At 38.9% G+C, this 22,269-nt stretch overlaps 1 protein-coding gene across 4 annotated transcripts in view; it reads right to left on the reverse strand.

The window, feature by feature from the left end:
• The window catches only part of pax7a (paired box 7a), a 65,477-nt gene that overhangs the window by 21,560 nt on the left and 21,648 nt on the right, over positions 1-22,269 (reverse strand). For all 4 annotated transcript variants that reach the window (XM_051912822.1, XM_051912821.1, XM_051912825.1 and 1 more), the window contains exons 5-7: positions 17,631-17,830; positions 7,080-7,245; positions 5,202-5,398 (exon numbers count right to left, since the gene is read on the reverse strand). In XM_051912822.1, the coding sequence (XP_051768782.1) occupies positions 5,202-5,398; positions 7,080-7,245; positions 17,631-17,830 (563 nt within the window). The remainder of the gene's footprint in view (positions 1-5,201; positions 5,399-7,079; positions 7,246-17,630; positions 17,831-22,269) is intronic.

Consider the following 22,269-nt stretch of genomic DNA (forward strand, 5'->3'; position numbering starts at 1 on the left):
TCACAGAAAACTTTCTGCATTTGTACATTTTCAAAAAACATAATTCTGTATGATTTATAAGCTGTTTTCCTCATGGGACAAAAAAAAACAAACAAACAAAAAAGGTCCCCACAAATGTCCCCTTTTGAGGACATTTGGTCCCCATATAACAGAGAGAATACCAGGTACACACACACGCGCACACACACACACACACACCAGCAACATCTGCTTTCTAATGTTGATAGGTCATTGACCAAAAAGGTTTTTAAAAGTGTAAAAGAAAACCTAATGGAGATATAATTCATTTTGAAGTTTTATTAAGTGTTAACAATGAGATTATGTGGTTTTTATAATCAATTAACACTGCTTCTGTCATTTTTTACAAGATGGACAAAATTTGTCACCAAAAAAGTAATTCGGTTTAACCAAAATTTCGGTTTTACCGAATGACACTTTTGGTTATACCGAATGACAGTATTTTCAAACAATGCTAACAGGCTGATATCTAGCTAGCTAGCAAAAGAACAATCAAACATTTTATATTTACTACAAGTTTTTAAAATATTACAGCATTTTCCATGTTTTGTAACGGTTGTACCGAATGACCTGATGTTTCGGGACATGCGTATGAGCAAGTGAAAACATTAATTTTTCAAATAGTTAAAAGAGAGTTAGTTACTTTGCTTCATGACCATGTAGCCCTTTGCAAGTGTCTGAATGATGTCACATCCTGTCACATGATATTGACCGCATGACTTGATCTAAAATGGTCCCTTTATATTGGTTACTCCGAATGACATCAATGAAATTAATTTTTCCGGACATTCTTTCTCATAACAAAGCAATGACTTCTACAAATTATTTTAATACCATTTTGCAATATGTTGATATATGATGTTATAAAATCATGCCAGAATAAAAATATATACATTTATTACATTTTAAGATATTTTAATCACACATGAAATGGCTGTATTGGCCTTTAGACAGTTATAAACCGAATGACCTTTTGACACTTGAAAATCTTTAAAATACTTTTATATGTAGCAAAATATAATTAAAACATTTTGGATTCAATAAAAGTGATCTAGTTGTACTACCTTATATACTTTGGATGTCATATCTTTGTTTTTTTTTATTATTAAGGCCTTTGGACAGACAAAAAAAAAAAAAAAAAAAAGACCTGTCACATCACTGACCCTGATACACACACAAAAAGTATTGGTCACACTTTATTTTAAGGCGTCTTTGTTACACTGTAATTATATATTTAAATATTGAGTAATATTACTTAACTAAATGTACTACATTGTTTGGATTATGCATAATTTGTAGTTATTACTTTTCAATCTTTAATCACAATGTACTTCTAAAAAACTACTGATAAAAGTAATACCATGTTTTTTGGACTAGTATTATGATAATGCCATGGTATTTTTATTGGATGTAAATATGTATATAAATATGGTCAGCGAAATTAATTCCAAGTAAGCCACAGTGGTAATTTTTTTATTTTGTAAGCATCCCCCACTCAAATAAATATTGAAATTCAATGTAATTTTCATAGGGAAACAATTACTTCTCAGCTGTCTGTGAGTCTGTAGAGCCATGCTGTTTCCTTCTCTCTCCCAGCAGGTGTCCCTGTCAGGCAGAGCAGTGGAATCCACCTCAAACGGCTCTGCCAAGGAACACATTTCCCAGGACCACTCTTAAAAACCCATTTATAGAGGCATAATAGCCAGCATGAGCACCTGACATCACGTTCAGTGTGGTCGAGCAGCTCTAGCTCCATCTCTGCCGCTACTGTTCTCTGCAGAGAAACAGGAAACTTCTGCTTTATTTTCTCTAGATAACATCAATTAGAGATTTTCTGCTTGGTTATAGGACATCGAGGCATATTAGCTATATCAGTAAGGATATTTGAAGGGTCATCGGGACAAAATATAAAATTATATAACTTGTTTGTAAAATAAACACAGCTGGAGATTTTTTTGTCTATTGGAAACTTGCATCTTCACATACTTTTGCATGACCTATACCAAAAAGGAAGGAAAGGAAAAAGAATGTTTTCCCCGTCATCTCCCAGAGTATATGTTCTTATCCATCACCTGCTGTGCGACAAAATGAAATGGGGCGATATGGCTCACCTTAACCCAAAAGCACACCTGTGGACCAGCCAACTAATGCCTAATAGAGCCCACCTGACACTGCATCACTCCCAGAGCAGCCTAAACTTCTAATCAAGGACTACGACAACAACAACCGCTGGTGGATGGCTTTTCTACTGGCTGGTAATGGGAAAATGTGCGCTGTCTGGATGGGTTACACCAAGACCTGTGCTGAGATCAGCAGGGGTCCATTACCGCCCGCCACTTGGCCACCACAACCCATTTACAGCCAATCGCCACATTTTGGTCAACCAGTAGCCCATCAAAAGTACACGTTAGGAGAAATAGGTCTTTCGTCTGAGCACATGCGCCTATCTCCGCCAGACAGGTGTTGTCTGCAAACTTCCAATATAAGGGAGTTATCTTTCATCTAAAAAATAAACTCATTTTATTTTAAAAAATAAGCTTTTTTGCCATTGTCACAGGAGGCAAGGTGACATCTGATGTTTTGGAAAGGGAAAAGGTTACCGGCAGTAACAGATCCACTTTCTTTTTATTGAACAACCAGCTTTATTTTACTAAACAACTACTGACATACGACCTCAAGTGCCTTAGTGCTTTTAAAACATATATACATAACTAGAAGTGAGTATTATACTATTAGGTATCATGTATATGTAATGGTTTCACTTTACATATACCATTACATACCATACATAACAAATGTATTGCTCATTGTTAGTTAATGCATTAACTACATTGTAAAAAATATGTTGTTCAGGTAACATAATATTTTGAGTTTCTGTTGATTAAACTAATCGCCTTCATTGTATCAACTCAAATTTTTCATTTTAATGAACTCAAAATTTTAAGGCAACCAGGTAATTTACTTTTTTAGGTTAAACTAACAATTCTTTTTACAGTGAATGTTAACTAATGGCACCTTATAGTAAAGTGTTACCTATATAATATATAATACCTAGTATATAGCATATTAGCCAAACTGTGAACAGAGTTAATCAAGGTTAGGGTCAGGGTAAGTGATGTCTGACCTCAGCAGATGCTCTCGCACCTTGTGAAACAGAGATGAGGATTTTCCATGTGAAAGCTGCTGTGGTTGTGCAGACAGTTTGAATTGTGCCTGAACTCTGTCTCTCCTGTCAGAAACTGCATTTATCTCCTCACAATGAGAGCTTGATGACTCTCCCATATGGGCGAGAGACGCACAGAGAGAGAAAGAGGGGATCTAGATCAGAAAAATTAAGAAATTTAAAGTGAATAATTAAATTTGAAATAATTAAAAACACTTTGTTTTGTCAATTTGCAATTATTATGACACCACTTTCTTCTAGCTGCTGTACAGCCAAAACAAACTTTGTTGCACGATTTTCAATTTATCACTGTAAAGCTGCTTTGAAACAATCTGTATAGTAAAAAGCGCTATATAAATAAAGGTGACTTGACTTGACAAATGTTTGATAATAAAAATGTTCTTGTTCATGCTAGCTCACAGTGCATTAACTAATGTTAACAGATGTCACTTTTGATCTTAAAAATGCATTAGTAAATGTTGAGATTTACATTAGTAAATGCTAATTAATTGTTAGTTCATGTTAACTAATGTAGTTAACTATTATTATAAAATGAAGCTTTATTGTAAAGTGTTACCAAACTATCAAACGATCAAAACAAGCATTCAATCTTTTTAGAGTTTGTATACAGAAATATAGTGTTAAAATTTTCAAAACATGGCCATTGTAGAAAATTGAAATCTATTTTTTCCTCTATTTAAATCCTGCCGACCTGATCCACGGCATTAGGCAAGAAACATTTACTATTTAGTAATAGAAAGTGTTTAAGCGCAGCTGAGAAGGAAGCAAGAGGCAAGCGTCTCCATCGCCTGTGTTAAATGCTCCCATTAATAGAAAAAAGACCTCCATGTCTGCTGGTATTTACGGAGGTTTGGAGCGAAGGCATTAGTGCTCAAAGCCCCTGTGCCACGATTAACAATCTCTCTCACTGTAAGACGCCCATGTTATCCTTCCGACGTTGTAGTTACGAGGGGAAAAGCTCTTTTTTGTCACCAAATCCTTAATTCTTTCTTCTCCGGAAAAAAAAGAGGGTAATACAGAGAATGTTTCTCAATCTGCTTTGAGAGAGCAGGGAAGAGAAAAGGAAACCCCCAATAAAACATGTGTGAACGAAAGGGTAATTGTGGACAAATGCAGCATTGAAATTCATTTTCAACTCTTTACACACCATTTCAATCTTATTTTATGCTTGTTAGCCACATCTTGTTGGTGAGGGTCGGCAAGACTGCCCAGTATTGATGGATAATTGTGTATAATTCACTCCTTACATGCGATTTGCATCAATACGCATTATTTTTTAATGCTGGGTATTTAAGATAGAGCCATTTCTGGAGAAACTCACCCTAAATACTCATTAATGGGGACCAAAGAGGATAACTGGGAAATTCTAGCAAGAACAGAACCACAACAATCCAGACATGACACAACAAGAGATCCCCAAAACAAAGCAATTTCAAGTCAAACGGCACCTACTCGCTCTCATGTACAAAAATACATATTCTCCAATGCTTTACAGGAAGAACAACTTAGCTGTGACATTAATGAACATGGACATGACCGTATTTACTTTCTTTTTCTGACATAGGCTGCACAGGGATTGTCCAGTAGCTAGACATTGTTTTAGCACACTTTTGATGATTCCCATCAAGTCCCATATTCCTGTACATCACATAACGAAAGTAAAATGAAAGCCATTTCATGCTGACTTTGAAGACTGGGTCCTGATATAAAAAAAAAATGGCAAAAATTTGGGAATGATTATCATAAAGTTTTCATGCATGAAGCAGGTGCTCTCTATTTAAAAGCTGACTTTAAACTTAATTAAGTTTAAGTGCCTGAAAGAGAAACTAAGCTGGGTTTGTGCCTTCATTTCTCCATATCAGTGCAAAAAATGATCTGTTTCCACACAAGAAGCTGATGCTAGCTTAATTCTACAACGTTCTTGATCTCTGAACCGTGCTGGCGTTCATTCAGCGTGCCTTTCATCATTCTCACACTGGAAAGAGGCCTCTGCACTAACCTGTGGCGAAAGGCCGTTGCTCACGGGATTCATGTGGTTGCTTGAAGCTGACGGGCTCATAAAAGTTTCTGAATAGCTGGAGAAGGTGTGGCGGTTGGATGAGAGGCCGTACGCAGAGCTACTGTCAGCCGAGAGCCCACCCTGATGCATGGAGGAAGGCGGCAGAGGCTGCGGCCGGTGCAACGTACTGCTGCCATCTGAGACACAAACACAGAGACCATGAGATTATCATCTAACATTAATAGTATATTTTTGGAACTGGCACTATGGTAAAACCATATTATTTTGGTTATGTACCATGGTATTAAATCTCTTATATTTACTCACTAGGGGTTGAACAACTTCAGATTTTTTTACTTGGACATTTATGTGATTATAGTCGAGCCATTGTTGAAAATGATGTCAGTAATGAACAAATAAGCCTGAACCCTCGAGCTGAGACTCAAACACAGGTTGCCTTGTGCACAGCTATGGCATATGACATAGCGCTACTCAGGCTATTGTTCTTAGCCTTTTTTTATCAGTTCTTTTGTCTTTGGGTCGTTATATTTCTCACAGATTTCTGCTCGTTCTAAATCATATACAGATAAAGCATAGCACAGGAAGGATTACATTTATATGAATGCATTAGTGAGAGAGTGATTGCGTGTGTGAATTAATTTTGCCTGGCAGCGTCTCTGGACTAATAATAAAGCTGTGGGTTTTAGTTACTAAGAAATATATGCTATATAACTTTTCAGTTTTTAAGCTATTTTATTGATAAATCACAGAACAGTGTTGACAATGTACATTTCTGCGCTACTGAATGTTTCTGTTGTGTGATGTGTGAGCTATACTGTATGTGTGTGCATGTTAGAATGCATTAGCGCATTAGTTTAGAACGGCATAACATAACATATATGTACAATAAGCTGTTTAAAATGTGCATTCACCCGATCGTTATTGAGCATCTAGATGGTATAATCAAACATATCTTGTGGAGCGCTCTTGGAGCATGCATTTATTTGTCATTTTAACTGTTGGATAAGGAGCGTAAAAGTGGACTTCAAAGATTTCTTATCCTGTTGCGCCCTCTATAGGTCATGATCAGCAACTAGTCGAAGTCAAGCTTAAAGCGTCATGAGCTCATATCTCGCAATTCTGACTTTATAACTCACAATTGCGAATTTATATATGCAATTCTGAGAAAATAACTTGCAATTGCGAGAAAAAGAGAGAATTGTGTGATTAGTCACAATTATTTTATTTTTTTATTCAGTATTGGAAACAAGCTTCCATAGTTTAATGCATCCTTGCAAAAAATGTAAATAAAAATCTTACTGACCACAAACTTTTGAACAGTAGTGTGTAGGGGCTGTGACAATAAATCGATTCATCCCAATTCGTGGATCTGAGATTATGAGATTTTCTGAATACATCGCGATTCTCTTTTGAATCGATTCTGAGCTTAATTTTTAACAGCAGATGGTGCTCTAGGCTAGTTTTTAACTGCACGCTTAAATGCTCATGAAGAAGAGAGCTCGTGCGTTCGGCTATGTACTTGCACCTCAGAATGCTTTTATGATGTGAGATTAATGTAAACACAGCCCACTGCAAAAACCCTTGTAATTCGTTTCAACCTTTTCGAACTTTATGAATTATTATTTCAGGTTTAAGTGGTGTGTGTAAGGAATTGGAAGCAAGCAGAGTACAGGTGTTTCTAAAGCACGCAGTGCCATCTGCTGTTAAAAACTAAGCTCAGAATCGAGAGAGAATCGCGATGCATTCGGAAAATCTCAGAATCGATCCAGAATCATTTCTCGATTCACGATTCAACGATTTATTGTCCCACCCCTAGTAGTGTGTATCTATAGAGCGTTATGGAATACTGTGTATTACCTTGCGAGAGAGTGGTGCTGGGATACGTTGACTCTGGAAGCTGATAGGTGGGTAAGGTTGGCATGCCGGTAGGCGGAAACCCTCCGGGCAACAAGTGGTTGAAAGCTGCCAGCTGATTTGCTCCTGCTTGTTTGCGCCACCGTGCTCTTCGGTTGCTAAACCAGACCTAATAAAATAACATGGAAGTACAATTTAGAAAAATAAACAAGACAGACAATTGTGCAAAGACGAATACTCGTTTTTTTAAACAAGTTTTAATCCACATAACGTAGTTGAAAGGGATCTTCCAGACAGGTTCATGGGCATGTGTGTGGCAGAGAGTGCGTCCTCATGGGAAACTGTCTCTTAGCTCGTGGTGAGGTCCCTGTTGTTCTAGTTAAGTGGCTAAAGCTGTGATCTGTATAAACAGGCCGCTTTGAGCTGCCATCGGAGACGAGAGGTCGTAAACAGGTCAGAGGTAGCCCACACATCTCCTCCACAGACATCTTGAGTATGTTTATCTACCTGTCGGACACTTTAAAGACTTTTCCTGCAGCAGTGTTGTCTGAAACACACATGGACAAGTACACACACATACATCTTTCACATTTAACCAACAGTACTGCTATTGTGTAAGCTACTTGTGTGGATGAACTGTTTGGCTTTACTAAATTAATGTAGATAAAGTAAATGAACAATTGATAAAAATCAAATGGTTTTGAGCTTCCCTAAAAAGCACTTTATGGACAAAAAGTTTTATTTAAAAGGGTCCTTGATTATGATTTCACTTTTTTAACTTTAGTTAGTGTGTAATGTTGCTGTTTGAGCATAAACAATATCTGCAAAGTTACGACACTCAAAGTTCAAGGCAAAGGGAGATATTTTCTTTTACAGAAATCGCTTTTTAAGGACTACAACAAACAGCTGGTAGGGACTACAACGGGACTATTAACATGACGGCACATGCTAGTCGATGAGTTGAATCAACTCCACTGCAACTACATAAATTTATCCACTAACCATTCAGAAACGTCCAGTTGCATTCTAAAAGTTGTAGCTTCTTCCTGAGTCTCTCCATCAGTGTCCGACTCTGGTTTGAACAATGTAAGGCTGAACACCGTTACTGACAATTCTCATTTTGGCTGCGTGAGATTCTCCAGCTTTGTTGTTGATGAGCAACCGAAGCACGAGCTGTTAAAGCTCCGCCCACTTCTGGAAAGGGGGCCGGGAGCAGCAGCTCATTTGCATTTAAAGGGACACACAAAAACGGCGTGTTTTTGCTCACACCCAAATCGCACCCTATCACAAACGGAGGAACTATTTTATTACTAGAGGCACTTAAATGGCCAAAAAAAAAAAAAAAAGTACTTTATACATTTTTTCAGAAGAAAATGGTTCTTGCCCATGCAGGGTGTTCTGGTTTATTGCTAGGTAGTTATTTGCCAATCCATGTCAAAAGTCCCAAACCAACAGATCCAAACAATGCACCAGAGAGTCACAGTGTTTACATTATTCAGGAAGTCAGTCTTCAAATGGTTTATTTATAATAGTTGTCTGCACATTATTTCTTTTAAATATTTTAACATTGAAAAAATGACACACTGTACCTTTAAGTCAGACCAAAATAAACTTCCATTCAAACCAGACTGACTTCAGACAGTGGTCTTAAAACGAGAACAATTTGCACATTTTAAACAGCTTCTCCTCCATCAAAACATGAATATAATTAGCGTCTCTGAAAGCAGCCTGCTCTATTTCACAGGAGCAAGACCGCGGCCCTGCGTATGTGAAAGGTTGGAGGACATTGATCTATGCCATGCACTGGCAATTCATCCGCGTTTAATACACTGTCAGGGCAGTTCATCTACCGTTGTGTTTAAAACGGGCCGGTCCATTGTGCGTCCAGATGAAAGGTGGGGACAAAGGCCTCTCAATACACCAGGCTGAAAAGTGTCCACAAAGAGTGGGCGTCCCTTTTTAAACGTGCCTTTAAGAGCTCCACTTTCATGGTACGCACACAAGGACACACTCTATTCTGATGCAACGACACCGTAGACACACTCTACAAAACACACTGGCCCTTTCTTACAAAGCGTTGCTTACATTGTCCATGTGCAAAACTGTCAGGCCACTAACAGCTAGCATCTCATTCAGATGAGTTCAATGGCTCGCCAACGTTTGATGGACTAAAGATGACTCTTACCCATCTGTCATGCGTCGGATTCGAATCTTTCTTTTTTGCACTCTCAAAAAGTGAAACCCCCACCCGACTGTCATCCTCTCAAAGGGTTTAGGAGGAGACGCTTCACCCCCTCTGTCTGTCTTGAGCCTAAACCTGGTGTTCCAGACAGATAAAGGATGGTCTTGCGTCCTGAAGAAACTCTGGAAATGCATGTGCTGGGATTCGAACGGATCTCCTACTGGGAATCGGACAAACTGTTTACGAAGAATGGAAGAACGCTGTGTCCTTCCCCCACAAACCAAAAAGTGTCCCGTTCTGCTGTGCCTCCTGACCCTTGACCTCTGAACCCCACGCTCTAGCCCTTCATCCTTTGACGGCATCTACCTTCTTTCTTCAGCCGCAAAGTGCAGACTCTTTCTTCTGTGACATCACAGAAGAACATTTTATTGTTCATAGCATTGTTTTTTTCATGCACTTGTCTATTTTGAGCCATTTTGTTTCCTCAACATGTCTTCTTTCAGACTAGTGGAACAAAAACATCCAAATGAACATTTTTTATCTTTATTTTACTACACTATCTCTTTGCATCTGTAGATTTCAATTACATTACATACCTTTCAAGGTTGTTCTCTCAAAATGAGTCATAAATCTCAACTTTTTTACAGATTGATTTATATAACATTTTATTACTATAAAAACATGGTGATTTTTTTTTCTGGCTGTTAATTTATGGAGTGGTAAAAACAGAAATCAAAAACTTTTAAAACTAATATGTCTGTCAACAAAATTAAACAAGATTTTTGAACCTGGCTTTATCCAATGATCAGATATCTGGTCTGGAAATGTATGAAAATGAGCGCATATTTAATTAGATAATGCTCATTTGCATATTTAAACATACCATTTCAGAAAACTTAAAGGGTTAGTTCACCCAAAAATGAAAATAATGTAATTTATTACTCACCCTCATGCCGTTCCACACCTGTAAGACCTTCGTTAATCTTCGGAACACAAATTGAGATATTTTTGTTGAAATCCGATGGCTCTGTGAGGCCTACATAGGGAGCAATGACATTTCCTTTCTCAAGATCCATAAAGGTACTAAAAACATATTTAAATCAGTTCATGTGAGTACAGTGGTTTAATATTAATATTATAAAGCGACGAGAATATTTTTGGTGCGCCAAAAAAAAAAAAAAAATAACAACTTATATAGTGATGGCCGATTTCAAAACACTGCTTCAGGAAGCTTCGGAGCGTAATGAATCAGCGTGTCGAATCAGCCAAAGTCACGTGATTTCAGCAGTTTGGCAGTTTGACACGCGATCCGAATCATGATTCGACACACTGATTCATTACGCTGCGAAGCTTCCTGAAGCAGTGTTTTGAAATCGGCCATCACTAAATAAGTTGTTATTTTGTTTTTTTGGCGCACCAAAAATATTCTCGTCGCTTTATAATATTAATATTGAACCACTGTACTCACATGAACTGATTTAAATATGTTTTGAGTACCTTTATGGATCTTGAGAGAGGAAATGTCATTGCTCCCTATGTAGGCCTCACGGAGCCATCGGATTTCAACAAAAATATCTCAATTTGTGTTCCGAAGATTAACAAAGGTGAGTGTGTGTCTTACGGGTGTGGAACGGCATGAGGGTGAGTAATAAATTACATTATTTTCATTTTTGGGTGAACTAACCCTTTAATACAAAACTATTGTCTTAATGTACTGTGATCAATTAATTGGGGAAAGTATGGTGATATCTATTAGTTATATATTTTTAAATATAAACTTAAATGTGTATTTTGGATGTTTTGGCTGTAGTACCTTGGCTTAAAAAAATCTTAAACTTTTTTCTTAAGAAGATTTTCAAGAATCCAGTCCCAGGAACATCTACTGAGAAAGTGAATTCAATCATGTTGACTTTAAGCAAAAGGTCATTTAATCTAATCAAAGTCTAAGAGGTTTTGTCTTCTACAGGAATATGTAAAAGCAAACTTTTATTGCATTAAATATTGGCTTGTTTCTTCTCTGGCTTTATGTTCGATCTCCTTTCCCACAGTGATCCTCACACATAAACTAATCTCTGCACATGCAAGACCACACAATCTGTAAGATGCATTATGCTTTGACAATTCATAAAGAGATTTCGGATGCATCGTTCTAAGAAAGCTTGCATCCCTGTGGCCAGCAGATCTTGTGGCTTTACCATGTGCTCGGCAAAGACTCTCGTCTGCCTTAATCACACCAGCAGCCTGTGAAGCATATCTGTCTAAGTGAATTTGCTGCTTTTGAAAGCAACGTGGCGTCACAGAGGTACACAAGTTAACTCTTATCAAGTTAAACATTATGCCTAAATAAATACAGTTCTGTTTTATAGCAGGCAGAGATGCGTCACCACAGTGCCTGGCTGAGATTATGTGCGAGTGTGTTTTCTGGGTCGCTCCAGTCGTACCCTCTGAGCTGGATTTGGAACCCAAACACAAAGTCACCTTGAACAGTCCCAGATTCCCCCTCTCGCTGTCTGCAATCCAGCCTAATTCCTCCACTGAGACGGTTTTCATCCAGCCCACACCAAAACCACATGAGGAAGAATTTCAGCGCCGTCCACTGACAGCGATTCTTAGCATGTGATGACGGGCGAGAGGGAGACTGCTGAAACAATGGGGCTGATACAGGATAAACAGTTTGAAATAGCGATAAATATATGAAAAAGTTTGGTTTATGCTGGGTTATGCATTTGAATACATTTGCACAAGCAGTGATTTAAAAGGATAGTTAAAAATGACTAATGACTAAAATTCTAATGACACACAAAAGAAGATATTTTGAGCGCTTTATACAATATATATCATTTCAAAGCAGCTTTACATTAATAAACAGGAAAATAATAGCGTTAATGCTGTAAAATTCACCAAAAATTATGAAACAAATTCAATTTCAGCGGTAAAGTAGCTCTGCAGAAGGCAATGGCGTCAGTATTCAGCTGAAATCAGTTCAATGTTGATTCAGTTCAGTTCAAGAACTGAACTGCAAAGTTAGTGTCATTATCAAGTGCAATCCAGTTTTGTTCTCCTCTGATAGCATTAGTGCAGTTAAACTGATAATATTACTGAATATTAATGGTCTTTTAAACCCCAATGTCAATGAAAGTCAGTGTTCTTTAAAAATGCTTCTTGTAGTTCTGCAGAAGAAAGTAAGTAACAGAGGTTTGAAATTAAATGTGGGTGAGTAAATAATGACAGAATTTTCCTTTTTGAGTGCACTACCCTTAATCAATCAATCCACCTCAAATCATGAAGTGTGTGCGAAGTTATGGTCTTATGTGTCTGGCTGATCATGTGTACATTTGTTTCAATCATTACGGTCTATAAACCCAAAAACAGAGCAGCGTCTGGGCTCAACGCTGTCCCTGTGTCCAATGCTGGTGTCTGTGGAGATTTGTGTTTACGGCACACACCTGTCACGGATAAACAGGATAAACCTGTGTGCACACGCACAATGTTTCTTATTCCTGTCTTTTACAGGATGTTTCCTGCACCGCAAGTCCCTTGTTTGTCCACTGTGTACACCAAAACACACACAAACACCTGTGCACTCAATAAGTCACCACAAACAGTCGCCCGTAAATCCAGGATAGACTTGGATACAACAACAGTCTCCTCTGAAATCTGTTTCTTCTTTAGGAAAATGTTGTTAAGGGATGCTTTTAAAAGGTTTCAGGCCGTTCACCTCGTGTTTCAAAGGAATAAACATTAAACAAGGGCGACATCTGTTTTTATACCAACAAATGCGATTCAGTCTAACAAGCAAAGTGTTGACTACATCAAACAATCATTTTTTTCTCTTTCTTCTGTGGCCTGCTTGAATTCTCTCGCTCTCTTTCTCTCTGTCTGGCGCTATGCTAATTAACATTACTGGGAACGCGAATTGCAAAAAGGAGACTGGGATTACTTAGATAAGAATCAACGAACACAAAGCGGCTAAAAGAAAGTCATTTAAATTCTAATAATACGAAACTGTTAGAACATTCTCACTGATGCATTGCAACAATTTTGCTCTCTACAGTCTTCATAAATCCTATTTATTCTTTTATGGTGCACAAGCTAAGACTCTCAGGAACAGAGTTGCCTTTTGGGCTGGATGGGATTTTCTTGCTCGCATTTTCCTGGTCTCAGGGTGCAAGGAATTGCTGGAATAATATATGGAATATTGCCACAAGTTTGCATGCAGTATGTATTATCAAAACTGTAGAGGAACCATAAAGAGACAACACCAAAACATAATGCCTTTACAAAGTAATATATTTATTTTTGCTAAATAAATATGCACTTTACATGCTAAATATCTTCAGCTATATCCTGGCCAACACCTCAAACTACACAGCCTCATTCCCTTCATAGTCTGCTAGCAGTTAGCATTAAAACGCTAGCATTAAAACCGACAACTCCCAGGTAGATAATGGCTAACTTCCTGCCAAATTGATTTCTACGCTTCATAAAAGGAAATGCTTTCACCTTATTAGATTCTACTAACTATAATAGCTGCATGCTAAATACGCACTGCTTGTGAAAGGGGATCTATGTTAGAAAGGAGGAACGCGAGCCAGCAGCACGGCTCTCTTATGACTGCTCACTGAAGTGAAGCCTGCCGTAGCCTCTTGAAAACTTCAGACTGAATTAAAACAGAATGCAATTCACTTAATCGTAGATGATTTATAACAATCACCAGCTTTTCTGCCTCTCTTCACTTTATCTATTGCTTTGTTTCACCTAACTTACACAAATTTGCTCCTTCTGCTAATGGTCTGAGCAGTGGCTTGGCTTCCTCAGATGTCACATGGCATTTATGTGGTGCTCATTCACGGAAGTAAAGCAGCAGGACTATGAAACCACAGGGAGAAAGACTCTGCTAGGCTACACAACCCTGTCACAACCCTTTAACATCCCAGCTACAATCACAGCAAACTGAAACCGATCCGGGTGAGATATAGTTTAGATTACCTGATTTGTCAGATAAAACCACAGAGGATCTGAGGAAGGTTGGTGTAGCTAGATGTGCTAAGGTATTGATAAAGATGGACAGGATGGAGATCTTCAAATAACAGGAAAATCTCATTTGTTGCTCATCTGATTATCTGTTGTCGGCATTTTAGAACAATTTAGGAATAACTTCATAACATTTATCAATACAACAAAAATGTTCTATATACTCTTTAATGGGGGTGAGCAAAATTTGGAATTGAATAATTGGCTTCCTTTTAATTCTTGGATGGAATGACAGGAAGAGGAATGTATTCAATTGAAATTCAAAGAAATTCGAAACAGGACACATTCTTCCACCCTGGTCATATAAAATTATTTTATTAAATATTAAAGTGGTAGTTCACCCAAAAATGAAATTTCTGTCATACTCACCCTTATGTCATTCCAAACCTGCAAGACCTTCGTTCACCTTCAGAACACAAATTAAGATATTTTTTGATGAAATATTTTTTATCTCCCATAGAAAGCAAAAAAATTACCACATTCAAGGTCCAGAGAAGTAGTAAAGACATCTTAAAATAGTCAACAAAACAAATAACGACTTTATTCAACAATTTTTCCTCTTCCCTGTCAGTCTCCTATGCATAAAGTGAATAAAATCGATATTTTAGTTCTGTTTTTTGCACACAAAAAGTATTCTCATTGCTTCATAACATTAAGGTTGAACCACTGTAGTCACGTTGACTATTTTAACAATGTCTTTACTACTTCTGTGGACCTTGAATGTGGTAATTTCATTGCTTTCAATGGGAGATAAAAAACCTCTCAGATTTCATCAAAAATATCTTAATTTGTGTTCTGAAGATGAGCAAAGGTCTTGCGGGTTTGGAACGACATGAGGGTGAGTACTTAATGAAAGAAATTTCATTTTTGAGTGAACTATCCCTTTAAGAAATATACAAACTAAATACAATCTAAATACAATTTAGATCTATTGATCTAACATACAAACCTTTAAACTTCAAGGGATTTTAACCTTTTTTTAAAACTTTCAATCACGGCTTTGCCAAGCAAATAGTTAAAAATTCTAGTACTAGTTAAATCTACTTCCTTACATTAAAATGGAATTCTGCTTCCTCTTTGCTACCTAAATTTGGAATTTAAAAGGCATTCTTAGTTTAGAATGGTGCAACCATTTTACTTGCCATATATATCGTTGCCCCAAGACTGCAGAAGGAGGGTTTTCTAACACGCTCTGGAGTTGATGATACAAGGGTGGAGAGGCCCCTCTTTTGGCCCCAGTCTCACCCCAGTGCCCTCTTCTCCACTCCCCACTACACTGACATCTGCCGGATAGGGTCTGCACAGCTGTGGCGGAGCAGGTCACCAGCCGGGCCAAAGGTCTGATCTCGCTCTGGCCTGGGAGGAATCTCTATACAGAAACCTGCCGACATACCCAAAGCCAAACCAGTGGGAACTTCTGCGAAACACCCCAAATGGTAACTGCATGAAGAACACTGCATCCTTGCCATGAAATAGCATGTCATATTTTATTAGAACACTTGAAAAAGTCTCTGCCAATACAGCTGCCATAAATTGGCATGTACGAGTCGTGGAATGTCTTGTTGGGTCTCATGCCAAACTCGGACACCTCGCTGAATTAGTGTTTTGGGTGGGTTAAACGCATCAAGCGCCCTTTAATGTCAGTCCAATGAGAGGTCAAAGTGTGAGCTACAATGAACTGCACTTTTATGAGTAAATCTACATGAGTACTCCACCAGACTGACTCCTTTAACAGTTAAACGTCAATGGCAAAACCACATGAAATCCCCATTTGGAGGGGGGCAGATTTGGGGAGGGGAAGAACTTTCACAATAGACTCCACAGAGAAATGGCACAATCCCTCCTCAACACTGGACCAAGCACCGAACAACATTGAAGACCTATGGCCATTATTTACCATGCTTAACCAGAGTCACTTTCTTAGGGTGACCTTTTCGGAAGATTCAGTTTGAGTTGACCTTTGGAGATTTTCAAAGTGTTCCAGAATTAGATTATGAGAAAAATTGCATTAACAAATTATATCCATGACTCGAATACCTCAGCTTTTCACATGATATCCCTTTAGCCCTATTATGTGAGAGGGAGGAGATGTGTCCTTTTCGTTATTTAGCCTTGTTCAAGGTTTTCTTCTGGTCCTATCTCTTGTCATTTGCATCAGTTACCATAAATACACTAAGCACCCCTGGAGATTCTTGCAGGCCAAGAAATGCACAAATGACCTACAAATATGGCTCATTCTTTGCCATAACATGCAGGAACACAAGACGCCTGGCTTTTCATTGACCAATTAGAAGTGTTTTTTCACACTCTTGTTCTTACGCTCATTATCAGCACTGCTAATATGGATCCTCCAAGAGTTCTAGTTTTTTAACTCTGGACTTTCCCTTTCACCCTTTCGAAATCCCCAAGACGCCGCTATCTTTTGCAATGCTGTTTAAGTAATAATGAATGCTTTTGCATACACCAGAGCTTAGCAGACATAAACCTACAATCAATGCAAATCGGTCTCCTAAATACATCATGTGTGAAATATTGCAAGAAAACAGGCATAGCATAAATCTCTCAACATTCTCCCAAGAGTGTGGAAGCAACCATTTAGACACATATGTCTTCTTCCTTGAATGCTAAGAGACAGACAAAGACATATGTTGAATCAGTTACCCTGCCTATTTGTAGGAACCTAAGTATAGGTCGTCGAGATCTACGGAGGACGACATGAGGATGAGAGTTTGGAGAAACCTAGACCCCTACCCCCATCTTGCCGAGTCTTTTACAAGTGCTTGATTGATTAATGTTGTTGTCAAGGAACAGAGTCCCCAGAGAGAACTAGAGGGATCCTTTCTGATATGTAGAGGGATTTACAAGTAGCGGCCAGCTTTTAAGTGCTGGGAAGCGATCGCCAGCCAAGGGAAGAGATGAGAAATCCATCAGGAATGCATTTTGTCTGTTCTTCTTTCTTCCCTTCTCTTTTTCCCCCATCCCTCTTTTTGTCTCCCACTAGCCCGGAGTGCAGCTGTTGCTATAATTCTACTGTATTTGCTTTGCGATGTTACATAAAACTACAGGGTTCGCAAACTGTCAGGAAGTGTCCCAAAGACTCGGGGTGAAAGTAATAGGGCTCCAACTGACATCTGACCAAGAGTGATGTACTCCCGGAGGTCAAACAATTAGTCTCTGCTGAGTAAATAAATATAACAAACGCCGCCAATAAACAGAGGGATCTGGATGACAGGAGAAGAACTGACACCAACAGGAGGTAAATCAGTACTCAAACGTAACACATTCAAGGTCAATTGCAAAACCGTCCATGGAAATCTGTGCAAGTGGGCATATCTCACCTGTACACGAGCCTCGGTCAGTTTGGTCCTCTGTGCGAGCTCCTCTCTGGTGTAGATGTCGGGGTAGTGTGTCCTCTCGAAGGCCTTCTCGAGCTCCTCCAGCTGCTCCGCCGTGAAGGTGGTACGGCTGCGTCTCTGTTTCCTCTTCAAGGGCAGGTCTGGCTCCGACTCCACATCTGAACCTTCGTCTGTACGGTTACCTGCATGCACAGTTTGGAAATAAGTCTTTTGAGTGGCTTCAAACATCAGCACCAAGTCACAGATGCTTTAAAAAACCGAGTTATTTTGAACAGCAATTGGAAAATTTCAGCTGTCGTCAAGCACCAGTATTGCAGCATGCCACATATTTGTCAACGGAAAATGATCCTGAAAGCCAAAGACCGGCTATCACGACGATATTAATGCTTCCGTTATCTCGACGTGTCAATGGAGCCCTAGATACCGTTTCATTGGGTCTTATTCATATGTGAGAAGTCTTCAGACACATAATCCTGCCACTGAGCCCTGGAGAGGCCTGGGGGACGTAACTGTGAGGGTTAGGGTAATCTACACCAGACACCTTGCTCTAGCACGTCCGCCTTATTCTCTCTGTAGCGGCCTGGGGCTAGCTCCTAAGAGCAAGTGTTTGAAATAAGAATGTATGAGACTTCTGGGCCATTGAATCCCTCCCTTTGTGTTTCGAGCTAGTGTTCAAAATATATTACAACATATTTTACATTACTTTTTTTTTCAGGCATGCAGTCAAAGACAAGTGCAGATCGCAGTTGGCAGTTTGCATTTTAGCCAGAGGAGTATTTCCCCGGCACAAAGACGAACACTACTACGACCGAGCCAAGAGAAGCGTTTGTAAGGAGAGATATGGAGTGTGTTAAGATATATTACTGAAATACATTACCATGATAATTGATTCTAAAATTGCATCATACTTTATTTGTGAGCCACCTCTGTATATCTATTCACAGCAGCAGAAAGCTCGTGAAAGGTCCTGTCACAAAAATCACACTTCTACATTTGCTTTCTTAAAACGCATGAGTGCTAACAAGCAGCGTAGCGTGAGTCTTGCTCCAGGCCCTTTGGTCTTGCATCATCCACGGGGGAAAGACAGAAAGAAGGGCTCCGAGCTCCTTCCCCCGCAACGCCACAGCTGCCACGGCGGAGACAAATCTCCTTTGAGCCATCGTGCGCGCTCTCTGCCCACTGCTGATCAGCAGGTTCCTGCACCCTGGACCACTTCACACGAGTTTTCCTGCATCTCCGTTTCCTTCTGCCAGACCAGAGCCTGATCATCTCTCTCAAACTCCCATCTGCCAGGCCTCTTCTACGGCTGATAGGCTGCCAGGAAAAGAGGTTACAAAAAGGCCTGTGGGAGTGCGAGAGTGTGTGTATATTAGTATGTGCATGGGCGTGCGAGTATGTCCGTGCGTATCGCCGAATGCAGTCTTCTCGGTGCATGTGCAAGTATTGGGTGCACTTGAAGCTGACAATAGAGGAAAAACAACCCCCTAACGCAATGCAACAATAATAATACTGCAGGCGTACGAGTCATTTTGTGCATGCATTCTTCTTGGTGCATGTCAGTTAAATACTTGCACAGTAGAAGCAGCAAAATTGCTAATTATCAGTAAAAAGAAATGTTAGTGCATACTTGTGTATCAAGAAATGCATTCATCCTGGTACATGTGGACGTGTAAATTATAAATATAAAAGACAAAATAAACTAGTGCACATGCATTCTTCTCGGTGCATGTGCAAGTATTGGGTGCACTTGAAATTGTCAATAGAGGAAAAACAACCCCCTAACGCAATGCAGCCATAACAATAAAAAGAAAGTAATTTTGTGCATGCGTTCTTTTTTGTTGCATGTTAGTGTAGGTGCACCACATAGAAGAAGCAAAACTGCAAATTATCAATAAAAAGAACCAAACTCTGGACGTACAAGTATGTTGGTGCATACTTGTGAATCAAGAAATGCATTCTTCCTGGTACTTGTGGATGTACATGGAAAATATAAGCATAAAAGACAAAACAAACTAGGGTTTTGTGTATTTATTTACACATGCGTTTTTCTTGATGCATGTGCAAGTATTTGGTGCAACTACATCAACAATAGAAGAAAAAAACCCTTCCGCAATGCATCCGCTTCAAGATGAACCAAACTGCTGCAGTCTCCAGACCGGCTCTGGAGTTTAATTAAACAAGGAATTAGCGGATTATATGGAGACTATCATTACAGACCACTCGAGCAGTCTTCACAGAATGTCTTTTTGTCTCCCCAAGCTCTGGCTCAATGATTCTCAATGGATTACATGCGACCGCAGGACATGAGTCCGCATTCATTAAATCAATTCCTCCATCTTCCCCCATTTAATAAAGATTGATTTTTTTTTACAACACTGCCTGGCACTCCAGCACATGAAAAAAAATCTTGAATATACAAAGTTGAATATGTACATATCCTGGATATCCCTTTGTTGGTTTTCATGAGGATGCGCCAGAGCGATTTGTTGCTAACACACCATGACAACACTTGAGACTGGCGCAGTGGTCTACGGATCACTTTCCAAAGTCACCTCGGCATCCTGAGGGGGAGGGAGAGACGTGCCGCTGTGATTTTTGTTTCATTGCACAGTTTCGCCACATGATTCATGAGGCAAGATTCTGTCAGCGTACCCTGCCCTCGCGTCTCTTTGTTTTCTTTCTGTCCACACGTTGGACACATCAAAGACTTTTTGCTTTTACTTACAAACGTACTGTAACCGTATCAAATCCCACCGCACGTCTTTTGTACTGAAATATTTTTGCAAAACACATGTAATCAATGGGCAAAACTCAGAAACAAAACTCAGGTTGTTGTTGCCGTCTCACAAGCTCTAGCTCAGCCGTCTTGCGAGCCCAAGACTGAAGGTCAACAGGCCCCCTGACAACAGCAAAGGATTATGGTAATGAAACAGATGCTGGCAGAGATAGAGCAGCGAGAGGGGCATGATACAGGCCTCATCTCTGTCCCGAAGAGATCCACTGATTGGGATGCTAGCTTTTATCAAGGGAACAGAAGCCCCAAATGGGTTCAGATAGGTTATGGCAGTCATGTAATGTAGCATACGGTCCCTGCTAGCTGCTAATGTGAGCGTGAAGGCTGATGGTTTAAGTGCAAAGTTAGATGGCTGAAAGTATATGAAACGCTTGTTATAAACTAAATTATCGCCATTATTTCATAATATATATGGCTTTCATTCCTTGTTTAAAATGCACTACATTTAACCACTGTAATTAGGGGTACAAAAAAAGCAGCAGTTAATTTGCACTTTAAGCCCAAGAAGATGTGAGGTCAATTCACAAGAACTCTTCCCTGTTTTAAAACAATAAGGTACATCCTGACTAATCCGCCACACAATAACCGAGCTGTAATTCTATTTGAGGGTTCTGGGGATATTGATAAAGTCCTCTGCTCATTTATCAGCCAATTAAAGCCTAATTATGTTCCATTCATTCTGTGCTGCAGCCTGAATGTTTTTCCTCCAGGGCCCAACGTGATCTTTAACAAAATGTTGACTTTGTGCCGAGTATTTAATTTGCAACAAAATCAGGTGCGTACAGATTGCTCTGCCGAATTTTAGATCGTATTTCATTTAAAAACCAAACCCTTGTGGAGCTGAGGGCTAGAGGCAGATAAACCGTTACAAGTAGGTTCTCTGCTTCTTGGATGCATGAATCACTAAAGCCAAATCTTATCCATTTAGGGCCCATTATCTGCAACAGTTAAGCCAACATACACATTTAGCTCAATCGTTTACGTTAGCTTACATTGGCTTAAAGGGATAGTTCACCCAGAAATGAAAATACTGTCATCATTTACTCACCCTCATGTTCCAAACCAGTATGCATTTCTTTCTTCTGAGGAACACAAAAGATATTAGACCTTTCATTGTATTGGAAAAAGAAATAATCTTTCAAAATATCTTCTTTTGTGTTTGATAGAAAAAGAAATGCAGACATGTTTTTCACATTTTGTGTGAACTATCCCATTAACAGTAATGTGACCATATCACAAAAGTCCTATCTATTTAACTGATGAATTAAAGACTACTGTATGAAATGATCTTGTCTATTCATTTTTCGTGCTTATATTTCCCATTTTAAGGAGCTTACATACACTTTTAAAAATAAAAGTGCCAAAAGGAAATTTTCGCAGCAATGCCATAGAAGAACCATTTTGGGCTCCTCAAAGAATCTTTCAGTGAACAGAAAAAGAATCATTTTAATAATCTAAAGAACCAATCAGAATCCAACTCCACAAAGAGGCTTGACCAACAGAGAGATTGCAAAGAGAAAACAGTTCATATGGTAATTGGCTAAATAAAAAATATAAACTAAATTATTTGGTCTGCTAAAAAGAGAGATGACACTAACTGGCTTTAAAACAACCCAAGTTGGGTTGAAAATGGACAAACCCAGCGACTGCGTTGTTTTAACCCAGCAGTTGGGTTATTTTATTTAACTCAACTATTGTTTAAAAATTACTCTATTGTTTGCTTAAAATGAAACCAAAGTATGTTGGAAATTAACATTTATTAATATCTTTAATAACTGAACATTTATTAATAAGTTTAATGAATAATAATTAAACAATAAACATTTA

This window comes from Ctenopharyngodon idella, chromosome 11 (assembly GCF_019924925.1).
Source record: "Ctenopharyngodon idella isolate HZGC_01 chromosome 11, HZGC01, whole genome shotgun sequence".
In the NCBI taxonomy this organism is placed as follows: domain Eukaryota; kingdom Metazoa; phylum Chordata; class Actinopteri; order Cypriniformes; family Xenocyprididae; genus Ctenopharyngodon; species Ctenopharyngodon idella.